Source organism: Micropterus salmoides, unplaced genomic scaffold, assembly GCF_014851395.1.
Source record: "Micropterus salmoides isolate LMB-PRFRI ecotype aquatic unplaced genomic scaffold, ASM1485139v1 Ms_hic_scaffold_10, whole genome shotgun sequence".
Classification (NCBI taxonomy): Eukaryota; Metazoa; Chordata; class Actinopteri; order Centrarchiformes; family Centrarchidae; genus Micropterus; species Micropterus salmoides.
The window spans coordinates 32,707,838-32,726,193 of NW_024040041.1; the positions used below are offsets into that span (position 1 = coordinate 32,707,838).

At 39.6% G+C, this 18,356-nt stretch overlaps 2 protein-coding genes across 2 annotated transcripts in view; both read right to left on the bottom strand.

The window, feature by feature from the left end:
• LOC119918099 (transmembrane protease serine 9-like) overlaps positions 1–18,356 on the bottom strand; it is a 59,382-nt gene that overhangs the window by 15,123 nt on the left and 25,903 nt on the right. The window contains exons 10-20 of the mRNA XM_038738636.1: positions 12,146–12,280; positions 11,578–11,830; positions 10,152–10,358; positions 9,432–9,664; positions 9,210–9,250; positions 4,972–5,145; positions 4,342–4,362; positions 3,033–3,195; positions 1,618–1,883; positions 651–790; positions 243–511 (exon numbers count right to left, since the gene is read on the bottom strand). Of these exons, the coding sequence (XP_038594564.1) occupies positions 243–511; positions 651–790; positions 1,618–1,883; positions 3,033–3,195; positions 4,342–4,362; positions 4,972–5,145; positions 9,210–9,250; positions 9,432–9,664; positions 10,152–10,358; positions 11,578–11,830; positions 12,146–12,280 (1,902 nt within the window). The remainder of the gene's footprint in view (positions 1–242; positions 512–650; positions 791–1,617; positions 1,884–3,032; positions 3,196–4,341; positions 4,363–4,971; positions 5,146–9,209; positions 9,251–9,431; positions 9,665–10,151; positions 10,359–11,577; positions 11,831–12,145; positions 12,281–18,356) is intronic.
• Positions 9,056–17,897, bottom strand: LOC119896578 (prostasin-like). Its single transcript, XM_038710066.1, has 6 exons — positions 17,104–17,897; positions 16,583–16,603; positions 12,146–12,308; positions 11,578–11,830; positions 9,754–9,893; positions 9,056–9,664 (listed from the first exon to the last, which is right to left on the bottom strand). Exons 1-5 carry the CDS (start codon positions 17,156–17,158, stop codon positions 9,858–9,860), a joined length of 528 nt encoding a protein of 175 aa, XP_038565994.1. The 5' UTR covers positions 17,159–17,897; the 3' UTR covers positions 9,056–9,664; positions 9,754–9,857.

Genomic DNA, 18,356 nt, shown 5'->3' on the forward strand with positions numbered 1-18,356 from the left:
ATTAATCTGTAATGAAAACATTTCTCGTTTTTCAAATCAAGTGTTGTTACATCAGTTTCTCTCTCTTCTCTTCTGTCGGCTCTTTTCTGCAAAACTCATTCAACACAAGAAACTCAGCTGGAAACAGGAAATATTTTGTTGCTTGTTTGAAAGTAAATGAATCTCAAAAGGGAAAAAATAATGAAACCACGAGACAGAGAGGCAGAGAGTTTGACTTTATCCTGGTGCCATAATCATTAAACTATGAAAGGACAGAGAAGGAGAAGGCAACAGGTACGATGGACAGCAGCAGAGGAACCGAGAGAGAAACCAGGTGAGCGGTTCCAAAGAGGACGAAGCCCGGCTGGTTGGTTGGGATCTGGCTGTTGATCCAGGACTGAAACTGGGACACTCGGGTGAAGCCTTCTGGCACATTAGCCACGGCACAGCCTTGATCTGATCCAAAGCTCACCACTCCAGCCTGGACCCAGACAGAGCCGTTATTTTTCACCAGCGGGCCGCCTGAATCCCCCTGCAGACGTCAGACAGGTCGTTACACTTCATCCATCTGCTCTCAGAGGGAAATACTGTCCTTTTTATTCTATAGATTAGTGCAGATTTAAACATGTGCATCATCACTTGATGGAGGAGTGTTTTGCAGACAGACTCACCTGGCAGGTGCCCTGTCCTCCCTGGGTCACACCGGCACAGATCATATTGCTTGTGATTATACCGTAGGCAGCGTTACAATCACTGTTGGACACGATGGGAACTCTCACCTCCTGTAGGGTCTTTGGGGGAGGAAGTGAAACTGAAAAAGAAAAGAGATATTAACGTTGGGTCTGACTGTATTGTTTCCTCCTGGTTGTTTCATAGAAACTGCAGCAAGCACCATCCATCCATCCATCCATCCATCCGTCAACCGCTTATCCTGAGTACAGGTTCGCGGGGGTCTGGAGCCAATCCCAGCTGACATCGTGCGAAAGGCAGGGAACACCCTGGACAGGTCGCCAGTGCAGCAAGCACCAGTTATAGGAAATTACTGAACCTTTTTTAAACATGGAACTATACATTTGTTGGGTGTCTTTAAAGATTTACATCTTCAGCAGGAACCAATTGGGGCCAGAGACAGGAAGTCTCAAGACAAGAAGAGTGTTAAGAGGTGGACTGACATGTTTTTGGGATTTGTTGACATTAAGATAAATTTGGACTTTTCCTTTAAATACAGGGCTCAGTGGGAACTATTTCAGGCAGCCCTGGTTCCTGCAGTAAAAGTCCCATTCACCTTTCCCATAGATGATGATTGGTGAGTCACAGTTAAGGATTTTAAGTCTTGGTTGGACATGAAAGATGTAAGAAAACATACAAGAAAATATCTGTTTTCTGCCCCTGATCTATGGCAGAGTATCTGTGTCAGTGGGCTAAGCAAGGCAGTCCAGACAGCCATCAATTTATAAAAAAAAGAAAAAGTGCTGCATTCAAACTTTCACTTCAGTAAAAGCACCAAAATTGGTTTTGCATTTTACTTGGGCGTCATCTTGTTGCCCATCTCCTCTGAAGTGGTTCTGGTTCATATAATTGTGTGGTTTCGTTTTTAAAACACTTTAAAATAATTGTCGAATGATTTGAAATTCTCACTTCCAGTTTGGATTCTCCCCCATCCGGTGACCCAGCAGGTCGTCCCGGCGTTAAAGATGCTGCCGCCCGCCGCCAGACACACGGGTCTGATGAACTTGGTGAAGGTAACAGGTGAGGACAGCTTCAGCAAGGCTATGTCGTTATCGAGCGTCTTGCTATCAAAGTTCGGATGCTTGATGATCTGGGACACAGACCCTGAGATCCCATTTGTATTCGACAAGTCTAGGGCTTCAAGACCGAGGTTAACGGTGAGACCGGATGGGGTGCTGAGAAGCAGAAAAGACAACATGTTTAAATATGTGACAGATACTGGTCCATGATTTTTTGTGAAAGACTAAACTATAATCTTAATTTCTCAGTCATCTTAAAATATAGTTGGAAATGTTGCTATTCAAAGAATTTCTTCTACATAACAAGCCAAGATTTATTAAAGCCTAATTTGGGACTAAGAGGAGGAATTAAAGGTAAAGGTACTTTATCTTCACAACACAGCTATGGAACATAGCTAAGTCAGCTAGCAAGCAGCAAGAAATAAACATTAGCTTAGCATTACCATGCTAACATGTTGGTCATGTACACTGAGTGAGACGAGAGATGAAGTTCATTGAGCAGTTTTCACAAAACAAAATGTTACTGTGGTGTATAACATATGCTTTTGACATTACAGTTTAACATAATACTCTGCAGCTGGAGAGAGGGACAGTGAACCCTTATGGGGAAGTAATGATTGATGGGTGTACCAAGAGTGAACCCTCCTATAGAATTTGACCCCTGACCCAGAGCTGGAGAGAGACACAGTGGTAGGGGAAGTGGTGTCTAACAGATGGTTACACTTAGTCTACAGCACTGTGCCCTTATATGGTTTTTAGCAGAGACCTAAACATGTCTTATATAAGCTGTGTTCAATGTACAGAGAGACAGAGTGGCCATCGGGCTGGGTCACTCTCCAAGCTGCTGCAGAGCTTGTAATTGATGCTGAATTCCTTGATGTAATAAACTTTTATAACCAAGAACAGTGTCAAGCGGATTTCTTCTCAACACATCATCGCAGCATTATCGTTCGGACACCACATTACTTTACAGTTTCACGACAAACTGCGACTCTCTTGAATTTAAGTATCTTTTAAACAGACATCAAGCGTGTGATTCAGGGCACAATGGGATCATAACATTAGTTGTCTCTCGCCAATGACAAGCCCAAATAGTTCTGAAATAAGGTCCAGTGAGGCGGAAGGGGAGGGACTTAGGCTCTCTATTGCAGCAGCTCTGTCAGTGTCTTCAACTGTCTTATTGTGCTTTCATTCTGCTTATGTTGTTTGTTTGTTTTTTGAAGACTTGCTGCAAAACAAATTCCTCTTTTGGAACTATAACGATCTGAATTGAACTGAAACAGCTGTGACAGGATCAGAGCTCACCTGGGGAAGCAGTGAGCAGCAGTCAGGATCCACTGGTCGTTGATCAGGGAGCCTCCACAGAAATGAAATCCGTTGCTCTGCAGACTGGCCTGCCAGGGCCACGACCCTGCAGGAGCATTCGCCCCTCCTACGATCCTGGTGTTGAGCGGCGCAGTGCCACAAACTGGAGGGAAACAGAATTTACTTTCCGTGATTGAAAACAGTTTCTTTCATATAACTCTGTGAAAATGTGACGTATCCACCAGATTTTTCCCTGTTCTGTTAAGTACTGTGTTCTGTATGTGCTGAGGTAGTTTGGCATATCAGACATGTAAGGGCTCTTATATACTTATCTTATATTAAAACACATTTTAATGTATTTTTGCCCGTCCCTGGTCCTTGTGAAGGCCCAGATGAAGATTCAAAGAAAACGAACAAAGGATCTCCATTTTCAGTGATGTCACAACAATAAACTTTTAAGACGGACGAATAAAAGTTCCAGATCCGCAGACCCTGGAGTTCACTTTCTGTCTGCCTTTGTGAAGTCAAATAATTTCCTCCAGTTGAACTCAGACAAAACAGAGATCCTTATCATTGAGTCCCAGCTCATGGCAAAGCAATTTCTGCCCTCTGCTGGTTCCCTAGTGGATCATATCAAGACTGTTTTAAATAATCTTGTTGTCTGGTTCAAACAGAATTTAAGATTTGAGCAGCACACAACAAAGCTTGTGCAATCATGTGTTTACCAGCTTAGAAATATAAAAAATTAAATCTGTTAACTTTCACCTTCATCTCACCACGCCTGGATTTCTGCAACAGTTTTACCGGCCTAGAACTAGAGCCAAGAAATGTGATCACATCGCTCCTGTTTTAGCTTCATAAAATGGTCACAATGCTTTAGAATTTTATTGATTTCTAAATATTTTATATTTAAACCTGATGTTTTTTTACAATCTGTGTGTTTTATTTTCTGACCTTGTGAAAGTAACTTTGAAATATGGATTTTGAAAAGTGCTCAATAAATAAAGATAAAAATATAAAGAAGCTTGTTAGCATGTTAGCATGCTGCTGGAAGCACAGCAGAAGCTGATGTAAAATTCAGTTGTTGGAGGTTTTGAACAGGAAGCTGGATGAGAAGTCAGAGGAACACCAAAGTTAGTAGGACTCATCCTGAGGGGAACATGAACGTCACAATTTAACCAACTTCTGTGGAGAGACAGTATTTGACTCTAATGGAGCTTCAAAAGTGCAACTAAAAACTGCTTTTGGTTTAATGTCTGTTTGCAGCAAAAATACATTAAATGATTAAATAATTGAGGATGTAACTCACCATCTAACTGTGCATTACTTCCTGTAGGAGAGACAAACAATACATTTAGTCACTTACAGGATACTGTCTGCTTGTTTTAATGTGTAGTGATTACCTAAAATGGTTTAACAGGCATATTTACATTTCTGAGAACAAAACCAACCGGTTTCTCTGGTGTTCCTGTGACACTCAAGTCGTCGATTTTATTTCACTTTGTTATGTTTTATTTATTTAAGTAAACTCAATAAATCGTTTTACTAAAAAGAAAATTGATACAGATGCATTTCTTAGTTTAATAATATAATAAAACTGTGAATCAAGTCTCCTGTCAACACACAGTCAGACTGCCGGTTCTTCTTTTCAAGTTCAGTCAAATATTTCTACTTGTTGCTGCTGGATTGTGCTCAGTCTTACTTTACCTCACCTGTGTGAACAGGTGAAGCCGTGTCCAGAGAGCAAAACCCCGGTACATACATAAATAATACATGAAAATAAATGAAGTGTATAAATAAATGAACTGGCTGTAAGTAGATAATTAGACAAAAACACAAGAGTCAATCTCTTCTGTCTATGTATCTTTCATTATGAACACAAAACAAATCAGGTGATCAAGTCTGGTTCTCTACTGAGACAAGATTTAACAGCACTCACCTGTAACCGCTAAAATGATGAGCACAACGCCACAAACCAACATTTTGACCTCCGTGGTGAGATTCTCCCAATTTTGTCTTGTCATCAGTGGATAAACCGCCTGGACAGGCTGCACACGCCCTTCTTTTACAACAAACCAAAACACTTTCTTTGGCCCCGAGCCTGCTGTTGTGCCTACTTTTTGGAATCAGAATCACTTTCGTTGGCCAGGTATATGTACACAAAGCCTACAAGATTTTAACCCCAGGCATTATATCACTCTCAGTGTACAAAGTACAAGATACATGCACATATAATAAGAATTATAATAATAAAATAATAAGCAGAAATAAACCTGACAACAAGCTTAATAAAATAGACATAGTGTAAACATGCTGTTACAAATAATCTTTAAATGTACATGTAGTCTATTGGAAAACCTTATATGAAACCCAGCGATGTTGTTTTCTACAAATTTCATTCCAATGATTAAAATGCCATCTATAGGCTTAGCAGGTGAAATTAAGCTTGGTTCCTAAGTTACATGTTTATTATTTCTACCGTTGTTTATTTTATTACTACATTATTATTATTGTGTATTTAATTCCATAGGACTACAATTAATAATAACAATGTTGTAAATGTCCCAGCTTGACAGCAGTGCCTGGAAAAATGTGGTTTGGATTAGTGTTTGTTTGTGGCATAGGTGTCATTTGGCCTGGGGACGCTGGGGACATGTCCCCAACACTTTATAGTAAATATTATAACATTAACGACTTTGAGCATTAAACACTTAATTTCCCGCATTCTGGAGACATTTTCTGCACCAATTTATGGTGGAAATATCTTTATATGAAGGGAAACAAAATTAAGGTGACAATTCAAAATATAAACATATAATGGAATATAATGCAGTAATTTCAATTGCATTGCATGTTTTATGTCCATTGTTTCATTTGTAATTTAACATTTCTTGTTGCTGTTTTTCAGAACATTTTTAACAAAAGCTTACAAAAAGTGATGGAGACATCCTGATTCTGACCTGTCCCCAGCGTCCCCAGTGTAAATGACGCCTATCTGTAAATATTTTTAAATGTCCCTCTCCATCCAGCCTCTGATTGGTCGGTTCGAGACAAGTGTCATTGCTACTTTCTGCACAGGGCTGCTTGAAAGGCACACGAGCTTCTCTTCTTTAGCAGGCAGGCGAGAACGGGAACAGGTGAGCGTCACGTAGCGCCCAGATAACCTGATATGGGGAGGGCAGAGGAGAGCAGCTTGGGAAAAGTCCCGGTACGCAAGAAAAAGTCCCGGTATGCCAAAGAGTAAAATGTCGAGGTGCCGGTACTGCGTACTGGAGAGTACCGGCCCACTTCAAGCACCTGTCAGTAACTTTAACAACTTCTTGACACAGTTTCTTTTTTTTACAATAATATCAAATGACGGGCTAAGACATGTGGATCATGATTACAAATTATGTAGTAAGCAAGTTTGTAGGCAAATTATCAGAAACCACTTCGCGGATGCTCACCCTAGAGGTGTGGAAGCAAGGACGTCACTAGGATTGAAAAACAGGGGGGGCTTAGCCCCCAGGATATGCGTAACTTGCGCTTGCAAAATCTTTGCACTCACAATGTTTGTTACGGTATTAGAACCACACTTATGTCAACAACCAGTGAAGAGGCAAAGATGTTAATTCCATAGGTCCATTTCTACTCTGTCGAACAAAAGTTACTATAATGTTAGCTTTTAGACATATTAAAGTTAAACGGGGGGAATTCACGTAGGCCAGACTGAGTTCTTCTGTAGGCTATGAGCTAAATGCTATCCACCTGCTCATGTAAATGTGTGATAAACAGGGCTTGACATCAACTTTTTTGCTCACTAGCCAATGTGGCTAGTGGATTTCCATAGTTACTAGCCACACAGCATTTTCACTAGCCACATTTTTGTTGTTGGGAATTTACGTTTTATATGATTAAAGTTGACTATGGCATGCTAAAGTTTATTAATTTTGTCATTGGCTTTGATAAGTTTGTGTGTAAAGCTCATTTTTATGAAAACATTTATTAAACGTCTATTAAGATAAACACATAAAAAGAGTAGCTTCTTATTGTATATAATAAAAGTGGTGCAAGGGTGTAGAAGATTCAAAAACACAACTGAAAATACTATTGAATCAGAAACACTGTTTAACTACTTATTTATAACTGCAGTAAATACTATAATTAGAAACAAAAAGCAACGACGATCGAATTATTTTTGTCTAAGAAAAAATCCACAATTAAGGCAACTGATTTTAAACTTTATCTAGGCCTATATCATTTTTGGGGACTTCTGGAGTGTTTGTTTTGTATCTGCATTTCCTCCGAGCTTTGACTGGATTTATGTTTATAATTATGAAGCTCTGGTCGCTCTGAGGTCCTTCCAGATACCTGAAACGAGTACACAGGTCTTTATTTTCCAGATTATTCCCATACAAACGCATCTTTTGATTAGAACATGGCATGATTACTTTTATTAAAACAGGTAGTGAAATGATGATATGATGTGATATCAATATCAATATCAATTTTATTTATATAGCACACTTGTAACAACCGAGGTTGACCAAGGTGCTTCACAGGTTAAAAATGCATCAACAAACAGAAAAACTACAGCTGTAAATCATTATAATATACAGTGTTTGATATAATGATATTAAAATAGCCAAGGATAATAAGGGTGATTTGAAGCATTCGAGAGTTGGGGCGGTTCTGATCTGGACTGGCAGGTTGTTCCACAGGTTAGGGGCAGCTACACTAAAGGCTCGATCAACTCTGGTCTGCTTCTGGGTCCATCCAGGACGAGGAGACTGGCAGATCACAGCACTCTAGCTGGAGTGTGAACGTGAAGAAGCTCCGTTAAGTAAAGTGGAGCCAGTCCATTAAGGCATTTAAAAGTTAAAAGTAAGATTTTAAAATCAATCCTGTACTGGACAGGAAGCCAGTGGGGGAGCACGTGCGTGTGTGCATGCGACCGGTCGTGTGTGATGACAGAGATTATACCATCAGGTTAAAAGCAGGTGGGAGGCCGACAGTCTACAGGTCTAAGGGACTGTGGCTGCCCTGTCACAGAACTTTTATATTCTCGTTTGACAAAAGTCTGGATGTCATATTTGGCGTGTGCACCATCGCACTGCGATGTCTGTTGACAAGACAACAATTTTTCCCACGCCGAAGTGGCTAGTGGTAGTGACTGCGTTGGCAGGTGTTAATGTCAAGCAGCCCTGGTGATAAAGTAATACCATATCTAATTATTTTCTGTTAGCTGTTGATGAGGATCCTATTTAAAATGGCTCCTGTCTGAATTTAATAACCAGATGGTGGAAAGATTAAAAGATTTGGTTTAAAGATTACTATATGTTTGTATACATGTATGTATGAATGCTTTTATTTTATTATATCTTTCCTGTGTGTAAATGTCTGTGGACATGTTCTCATGTATAACCTCGACATTTAGGCAACATCTACAGATTTATTTCATTTATTACAGCCAATGAATGCAGAAAGAGAAGTGGGTCAGAATATAACAAATATAATAAATATCAAGAAATAATTAGGTTATGACTTGGTGCCTAGACCTGCCAACAAACACATAATGTTAGAAGAACACAAACCAGCCCACATTTCCTTAGACCTGTAAACCACTACAGACCTGAAGACCACTACAGATGTGTAAACCACTGCTGACCTGTAGAATACTACAGATTTGTAGTTTTGTGGGTCTATGAGCGTTGGGAGGGTCTGCTGTTGTGTGCGGGTCTGACTTGCAGGCAGTTATGCTCTAGAATACTTGGTGACCGCTGACTAAAAACGATGTGTGATGTGAGGCACCCATAGTGTAATTAATGTGATTTATCAGCAAGGATATTGTAAGCATTGTAAGACTTAAGTTCACTGAAGCATGTGTCTGCGCTGTACTGGGTTCCCTTTACAACCCGTAAAAAGTTGACCCCCCGATTGTCACTGTATAATTCACACATATTTATTTTATAGCGTCTTTTAATCGAAACAATTAGAAAATGGAAATTAAATGTTAGGAAAGGAAACAAATGAACTGTGCAATGGAATATTAGAAAAACTGTTTAATGAGTTAAATTTAAAAGCTTTTTTAAAAAAATTACAATTTTATTTTAAATAATGATTCATCAATAAATACAAAATAAGGAAATAGAGTGATAGAACATTCCTTATTTTACTCTTTAAATTAAGCATCATTACACCAGTTTCTGATCTCTCTCTTCTCTTCTGTCGTCTCTTTTCTGCAAAACACGAGAAGCTGAACGGTAAAAACGGGTGAAAATATTTGACTCAAGGAGCAGATTTTGTTGCTTGTTTTAAGATAAATGAGTCTTAAAAGGCAAAACATATGTGACCACGAGACAGAGAGACAGAGATTTTAAATCCTGGTGTATTAAATAAATTTTCTATGAAAGGACAGACAAGGAGAAGAGAACAGGGACGATGGACAGCAGCAGAGGAACCGAGAGGGGAACCAGGTGAGCGGCTCCAGAGATGCTGATCTGGCTGTTGATCCAGAACTGATACTGGGACACTCGGGTGAAGCCTTCGGGGACATTCGGCAGGGCACAGCCTTCTTGTGCTACAAAACTCACGATTCCAGCCTGGACCCAGACAGAGCCGTTTTTAGTCACCAACGGGCCGCCTGAATCCCCCTGCAGATGTCAGACAGGTCGGTTATACTCCAAACTTCTACTCTCAGAGTTATCAGTTGATGGAAGAGTATTTTTGCAGACAGACTCACAAAACAGGTGCCCTGTCCCCCCTGGGTTAGACCGGCACAGATCATGTTGTTTGTGATGAAACCGTAGGAAGCGTTACAATTACTGTTGGACACGATGGGAAGACTCACCTCCTGCAGCCTCCCTGGGGAAGGAAGTAGAGCTGAAAAAACATTAATTAATTAATGTTGAGTCTGCATGTATTATTTTTTTTGGTCAACTGTAGCCGTGTTACCATCAGTGATTTTATATGCGCAAATTTGAAGTAAAAAAAATGGACGTGAAACTCTCCAGTTTAAATCATCAGTACAAAAAATTCACAACTGTTAGAAATTATTCATCCTATTGCAATGGATGGAAGTGCAAAGGCAGGAGAACTACAAGGTTGAACCCAGATGCAGACACAGACGAGTAGGCACACTGAGTGGAACAGCAGCTCAATGGGGTTAGTGGACAGAAGTGGACAGTTCAAAATGTTCAGGGGGCAGAACATCCTCTTCTGAGGCAAGGCAGTGGGAACAAGAGGCTGCACAGAGTCAGGAGGTGGCTGTTCAGCAGAGGTAGGGGGCGGCAACAGTTCATTAGAGGCTTGGGATTCTAGTGACGGGAAGTCAGAAATCTGCTGTGGCTGAACAGCAGGATCAAGGGGTTTGATATGTTCATCACCTGCAGCAGGGGCTGGGATCATTGTTGCACTTTGGGTAGCACCAGAACCAGTCCAGGGGTTGCTGCTGCTCAACTGCACTTCGGGATTTGCAGCTGCTCAGCGTTTTATTTAGTTAATGTTACATTGGGTTTGAGAGCCTGCAGTTGGTGTTGACTTACAGTAGTTAATAAGCTGTCATTAGTTGCATTTTACAGGTTACAGTTACAGAATCCCTTATAGCAAAGCAGTTTTATAAGCCGCCTGGTTTGAACGTAGCAGGTGATACAACATTCATTATACCCTGAGAGACTTGACTTGGACTCTAGTGCAAAGACTTGTGAGCATCTCTGCCGTGTCTCCTCTTATGACCTCCACAGGTGCCAGGAAAAATGGCCAAGTACGTGCCCACAAAGGAGTGCTGCTTGTTGGGGACGCAGACATGGTGAGGGTCAGGCAGACAGGCAGCTAGGTGGCTAGCTGGCGAAGCACTAGCAGGCCGGGAAACAGGCATGTGGTCATTAGCTAACAAGCAGCTATCAGGCAGGTGGGGTCTAGTTAGCGGGTTGCTAGTATGCAGGGAGACAAACTGGCCCCCGCTAGTGGACTAGTTACCATTATGTGGACTTGTTGTTCTAGGATCAAGCTAAGGAGCCAGAACTGACTGAAGGATAGAAAACAGGAGATGATCCAGCTCGCAGCTAGGACAAGAGTGGTTGGCTGGTCTGCTGTAAGCTAGCAGCCCGAGAATAGATGATTGGCCTGCAGATAGCTAGTAGGCTGGAGATCAAAGGTGTTAAGATATCCCGCTGACACGGAACTGAACACAGAACAAACGCAAAAGTCAGAACAGGCTAAACCAAAAGTAACAGGAATAATAAAACTGAAAACCACAATCATGACTCATCCATCCATTTTCTGCTTCTTATCCACGCAGTGTCCCGATGGCAGCAGGCTAAGAAAGGTAGTCCAGACGGCCATGATCTAAGTCCTGCATTCAAAATCTTACTTCACATAAAAATTGTGACAAAGTACAAAAAGTATTTTTTTGGTTTTACTTTGGCTGCTGTTGACGTCATCACCTCTGCACTTTTTCTGGTTTATATTCATGTGCAATCGTTTGCAAAACACAACAATAAAAAGTACAATCATTCACTATTAGCAATACATTTAAAATGATTGTAAAATGAATTTAAATTCTCACTCTCAGTTTTGATGTTTCCCAGCAGGTCGTCCCAATGTTAAAGGCGCTGCCGTCCGCCGCTAAACACACGGGTCTGATGTAGTCAGTGAACGTAACAGGAGAGGACAGCTTCAGCAAGGCTATGTCGTTGTTGAACGTCTCTTTATCATAGTTTGGATGCTTGACGATCTGGGACACAGTCCAGGACTTTCCGTTTGGAGTCAACAAGTTCAGGGTGTCACGGCCGAGGTAAACGATGAGATTGGGAGTGGGGCTGATATGCAGAAAAGACAACATGTTGCAAATCACACGAAAGCTGAATCCATCATAGCCAATCCTCATTTTGAAGAATTTGACATTCTCCCCTATAGTCAGAGACAAAAAGTTTTTATTTATCCCAAATGCCCCAAAAATCTTGTAGAACAATAAAGATCGGAACTGACCTGAAACAGCTGTAATGGTGTCTGATTAATACTAACAGCATAAATAAAAACATGATAAGTGGTTTTAATGTGGTTTATGGCCACATCCTCACTGCATTTTCTCTTTGTAGCATAAATGAAGTCCCTGGTACAGGATCACAGCTCACATGTTGAAACAGTGAGCAGCAGTCAGGATCCACTGGTTGTTGATCAGGGAGCCTCCACAGAAATGCAGTCCATTGGTCTGCAGACTGACCTGCCAGGGCCACGACCCGGGAACAGCATCCGCCCCTCCTACGATCCTGGCGTTGAGTGGCGCAGTGCCACAATCTGGGGGGAGACTCTGTTTACTGGCTGGGTAGCATCATCTGTATAGATTTGCTATCAATGATGATGTCAGTCTGTCTGTCCAGCTTTTTTGGTCGGAATATCTCAACAACTGTGGGATGGATTGTTATGAAAGTTTGCACAGACCTTCATGTTCCCCTCTGGACAAACTCTTAATAACTTTGGTGATCCTCTGACTTTTTGTTTAGCGCCATCATCAGATCAACATTTTAATGGCCTAGTACAAGGCATCATATAAAAACATTTAGGCCTGAACTTCAATTTTGACTTCATGGAAATGGGATATTTTATAATTGTATGTTTCTCTAAAAATACACTGAGCAGACAATGCATCTTGTCTTTATTTGCGTATTTGGTATTGAAGTAATCAGGTTACATTACTTTTATTTTCTGGTACTTGGATTACATTACTGAGCACATTTTTTAAGAAGTAATTAGTAATTGTACCGGATTACATTTTTATAGTAACCCTCCCAACCCTGTTGTTAGGGATATATATGTGATTTAATCTCATATTTTCATTCATTTTTCGCTGTCTTGCTGTGAATGAGCTGTATAGATTAACCTCAAACTATGGAGCCCCTTAAGTTTGAGGGCGAGAATATTTTTAAATACTAGTCTGCTGAAACAGTCAGTTCTTTTAAATTAAGATTGAAGAATTTTCTTTTTACCATTGCTTTTAATTAATATTTAAGATTTTTCTCTTTATTGATAACTTACACTGCACTGTAACTTTTACTGTCCTGTTTTCTTTTTCTTTGTTTTTAGCTTTTTATCATTGCTTTTTTCATTTAACTCTTTTAACCCTTATTCTAACACTGTAACTTTTATTATATTTTATGTTGCTTTTAAACTTTTTTATATTTCCCTGTTGCTTTTATGTTTTATGTAAAGCACTTGTTGTTAAAATGTGCTATACAAATAAACTTGCCTTGCCTTACTACTTTTGCGTTACCTTGTAATAAGTTTTACATCCGCTGCAATACTTTTGTTCTTCCGTCCTTCTTAGCCATAGCTGTTACCTCTCGGTTGCTCTTTTTTACCCAAAATCTATTGATCGATTCCAACAGTTGCCACCCAGCCTGCAGAACCAAGAAACGTGATCACCCCGTTTTAGCTTTATTACACTGGTGACCAGTATGTTTTACAACAGATTTTAAAATTGTATTGATTTCTTTTAAGACTCTTAATGGCGTCTCTCCATGCTCTATCTCTGACCTTTTAGTCACGTATGTACTCTGAGATCCTCGAGGCCTGTTGTCGGTTTCAGAGGATGAAGAGACAGAGTGTTTGCTGTCCGAGGAAATCAGGCTGGCTGAGTCAGTGAACTCTTGTAAACCTCTTCTTATCCATTATCCCTCTTCGCCCATCCATTTACAGGCGTAGTGGAACACATTTTGACAAATGAACGCAGGTCTCCATTAAACGCCTGGTCTGGTTTTTATGTAAGTTCTTTGGCTCTATAAAATCTCTTAACTACTTGAAAGCAGACCCCTTTTTCCAGAAAAAACACCTAAAATTACATACCCAAAATGAATCAGGAATAACTCCTCAACCATTTGGCCTAGATGCATAATTCTGGTCTCCTTTGAAAAGTCAGAAGCTAAGGAATATGAATCCATTGTGTATTAATATATTTATTTGACTTTTACAGACTACATGGAGATGCAATAAAGAAAAGATCTGATATTTTTATCCTCGCCTGGTAAAAAAAGCTATATTTTGATGCAATAAACCAACAAAACCATCCTGAGTTAGCTTTTAATGCAACTGAATATCTTCTTCTACACCTAGAATACAATTGTAACTGTAAATCTGATGAAAATAAACTAAAATACAACAGTTATCGTACAACATTTTCAAATATACCAGGCGAATTTCCATATTTTGGCAACATTTATTGTTTAAATTCCGACTTGTATTGATAGATATCTTTAAAACACTTTTTCAGTCCATACAACCTATTTACAAATGACAAAACATTGAAATATTGATAAAAACGGGAGTATTCATCAACATTCCTGTCACCAAAAGCACTCCCATGCTTTACAGGCCTGTAGATTGAGAACGGAACATCCCACAGTGATGGGGGGGAATCAATCGATCCGATATCTCCAATGAAACGGACACAAAATGGCAAAAAACACCGTATGTTCTCAAGCGGCATGTTTCCTCTCTGCAGAAAAGACGACAGCAGGCAGGCAGCTTGCAGGTATTACGCAATAATCAAGATCGTGCCAGCTTGGACTCGGTGCAACAACATCGGCGGGTTTTGGAGTCTGCACCCTGTTGTTGTTGTTGTTTTCGTTACGTTGCTGCCTTCAAAATAAAAGCCGTCTGTTGGAGCAAGATCAAATGAATTAGTGTATTTGATATTACTGGATTTTATATAAGTAATATTCTGCTTGAAATAAAAAACTGTTTCATAGTCTATTTAAGTTTTGTTCTAGAGGAATTAAAGCCCTGTCCCATATGGACGCCTGTCCCAAATAAAGGGTCAATTCAGTGATTTTAGCAAATAAAAGCTCTCGGGCTATTCATTTTTAAAGTATTTTCCATCTGTGAACCTTTACTGATTTTTTTTTCTTTGAACTGTAATTCCTAGTTTTATAGTAAAACCTGATGGATTTTAGAACCTGTGTATTTTCTGCCTTTGTAGAGGCACTTTGTAACATAGAGTTTGAAAAGTGCTCTATAAATACAGATTATTTTTATGAGGGATCCAAGTGGTGAAGCTACAGGAATCCTATTGTTTTTGTTGTTCTTCTTCCTTCTTCTTTTTCTCCGCTAAAAGTGTTTGTGCAGCAAAAACTGCTCGACGAAACTCATCAAAATTGGCAGATGGGTTGCAAATTCCTCCCACTACTCAGTAAAAAAAATGGCACTCACAGACCTCATGTTGGTGCTATAACAATCATATTTTACGTTTTGCAATATTTTCAAAAATAGCTTTGTTTTAAGTAAAACTTCTTTTAAATTATTTTAATCTTTGGAAATATCTCCATCTTTGCTCTTATGGCCTAAAAATATCAGATTTTCTCAAAAAGCTATTTTTAACACCATTTAGCTAATTGATGCGAAACTTTGGCAGGATTATCTTTGGACATCGCTGATCTAAAGTTATCAAAATAATTTTGATATGTCAATCTGTTTTTTATCATATATTTAAACTTTTGTATTTTACAAAAAATTACAAAATTTGTTTATTAAATTGCATTTTCTTCTCAGATGTTTCTGTTTTACATATATTCAAAATACACACTTAAAAATTATTGCTTAAAGTGGGAGTGTAAATTTCTAAGAAGAAAATCACCCGTACGTCATAGAGAGCTGAAATTTTTTCAGCACATCCACTGACATGTGACAAACTCACTGCAACCTTTGGTCAGTTCAGAAGTCTGTCACTATATTTTTCAGAATATGCTAAATCAATTAACATCTATATCTTTACAAGTCTTTCTTGAAATGCTACCAAAATCAACACAGACATTGTCTAGATGGCCGATATCAAGTGTTGCAAAGGTTTTTCAAATCGGTCAAACGGTGAGTCTGCAGTGATCAAGCTGTAGCTTGTAAAGTACAGTAGCTCAGTCAGTAAGTCACCTACTGTGAGGCTCTGAAGAATGAGGGTTCAAAGTCCAAGGTGACCAATTTTGATTTGCCGTTAATGGGGGTGTTCAGATCACTGTTGTAGTTTGTACTTGAAACCTGGGACACTTTCTTAGTTTTTTTTGCTAAAGTGTTTGTGCAGGATAAGCATTACAACACAAAATTTGGCAGGTGGGTTGAACATTTCACTCACTCGTCAGGTACATATACCTACCCTCTCTGACCTCAAGGTGATGCTGTAAATATCACGTTTGTGTTTCTGCAAATAATCTTAAAAAAAAATGCTTGGCTTCAAGTGAAAATTCTTTCATCACTTTAAACTCTGAAGTCATCTAGTATTCTTCCCTGAAAGTGTCAAATTTAGCATTTTTCAACACTTGCTTGATATTTTAAATTTAAAATTGTAAAATGCTGACACCTGCTGCTAACATTTAGCATGTTAGCATGCTGCTGGAAGCACATAAGAAGCCGAATTCAGAAGCTTTCTGTCTAAGTAGCTACATGAAAAGTCAGAGGATCACCAAAGTTACTTGGACTCGACCTGAGGGGAACGTGAATGTCTGAACTTCATCACACTTTAACCAACCTCTGTGGAGAGACAGTTTTTGACTCAGAACAGAACAGAAGAGTATGAGAATAGAACTCACCATCTAACTGTGCGTTGCTTCCTGTAGGAGAGACACAAATAACAATACATTTAGTCACTTACATGAAACTGTCTGCTTGTTGTTTGTGCAGTGATTATCTCTTAATTAGTAAAATAATTTCAAGAACAAAACCAGCTGGTTTCTCCTGTGTCCTGAGACACTCGAGTCATTGTCTTATATTCACTTCATTCTGTTGTGATTTTTCAAGTACACTCAATAAATTGTTTTACCGCAATTTTTTTTACACAGAGACATTTCTTAGGTTATTACTCTAATAAAACTGAATCAGTCTCCTGCCAACACACAGAGTCAAACTGCCAGTTCTTCTTTTCAAGTTCAGTCAAACATTTCTGCAGGTGGCTGCTAGCACTTCCACAGTCTTACGTTACATGAAGCTTTCTAAATTAGCAATTAGTTGAAAATTACACAGAAACACAAGAGTCAGTTTCTACCGTCTAAATTTCTTTTCATTATGAACACAAAACAAATCAGGTGATCAACTGTGATTTAACAGCGCTCACCTGTAACCGCTAAAACCACGAGCACGATGCCACAAACCAACACTTTGACTTCCATGGTGCGATTCTACCAACAATGTCTTGTCATAAGTGGATAAACCGCCTTGACATGCCGCACACGCCCTTCTTCACCAACAAAACAAATTAACACTTTGTATGGCCCCGAGCCTGCTGCTGTGCCTACTTTTTGGAATCAGAATCACTTTCATTGGCCAGGTATGTGTACACAAAGCCTACAAGATTTTACTCCGGGTTTACATGCCTCTTAGGTCTGTGCTCGAGACTCGTGTGGTACTTTCTAACCATCTCCTTAATCTGCTTGTTCATCCCTGGACAAAACAGGATGTCTCGTGCTCTCTGCATGCATCCTGGATAACATCTCTGTGCACAGTGAGGTAGGAATGATGATTTTCAAGCTCTGAAAGTTCTGCGAAAGTTCAACCAGATGGTTCCAGTATTCTGCTATGATCTGAGCTGAATGTCTTTTCCTGTCTCTGCTCTCTTTCAGCTTGATGTCGCTGACACATAAATTGCTATATATCATGTGCGCTTGCATGTCCATGCCTTCACTGATAGCGTTGTCTTGGTCAGATAGTGATTTCCTGGAAAGCGTTTCTGCAACAGGAGTGGCTTGACTTGGTCTGTGGATGATGGTGACGTCATATCTTTGTATGCGCTGCTGCTAGCAGTTTCCACATGATGGACTTACGTGACTTCCCAAAGTGACATACTGGTGATATTTCTTTCATCCAAATTTAATGGCATACAGCTCTTTTTCAATTTGCTCATAACTGACACTATCTGTTACCGGTTTTGATGCATAGCCGACGCGCTTAGATGCATGAACTTACAGCCTGAGCTCTTTGTTGGGTTAAAAATATGTTAAGACTGGATCTGGCTCTCGTGTGAAGTGCTCTTTGTTAATACTAATTAAAACTTCGACCCCTCAAAAACAACAGTTCAGGGGGGTCTTTCTCACCTGTAATTGTAAATATCACAATATATTCCCCAATATTCAAACCTCAAGAATCTTGAAATACAATTTCAAACACCCCTAAAATGGACCATACCATTTAGAGTCCCTAAGTAACTAAAGGGGGGATAGAGTGGGACATGGGGAATCAAAGGAGTAAAATAAGCAAAGGTGGGAGACCTGCCTGTTTTTGTTCTATTTATCTTTTAAAACTTTGTTATATTTCCCTGTTACTTTTTTTATATAAAGCACTTTGAATTACCTTGCAAAAAAAAAAAAAAAT

Bases quoted from the DNA above. Each gene is read 5' to 3' on its own strand.
- LOC119896578 (XM_038710066.1), bottom strand. From the start codon at position 17,158: ATGGAAGTCAAAGTGTTGGTTTGTGGCATCGTGCTCGTGGTTTTAGCG. The intron at 16,604-17,103 runs GTGAGCGCTGTT...TCTCTCCTACAG, and splicing joins CGTGGTTTTAGCGGTTACAG to GAAGCAACGCACAGTTAGAT. The intron at 11,831-12,145 runs GTGAGCTGTGAT...TCTGCATATCAG, and splicing joins GCTGCTCACTGTTTCAACAT to CCCCACTCCCAATCTCATCG.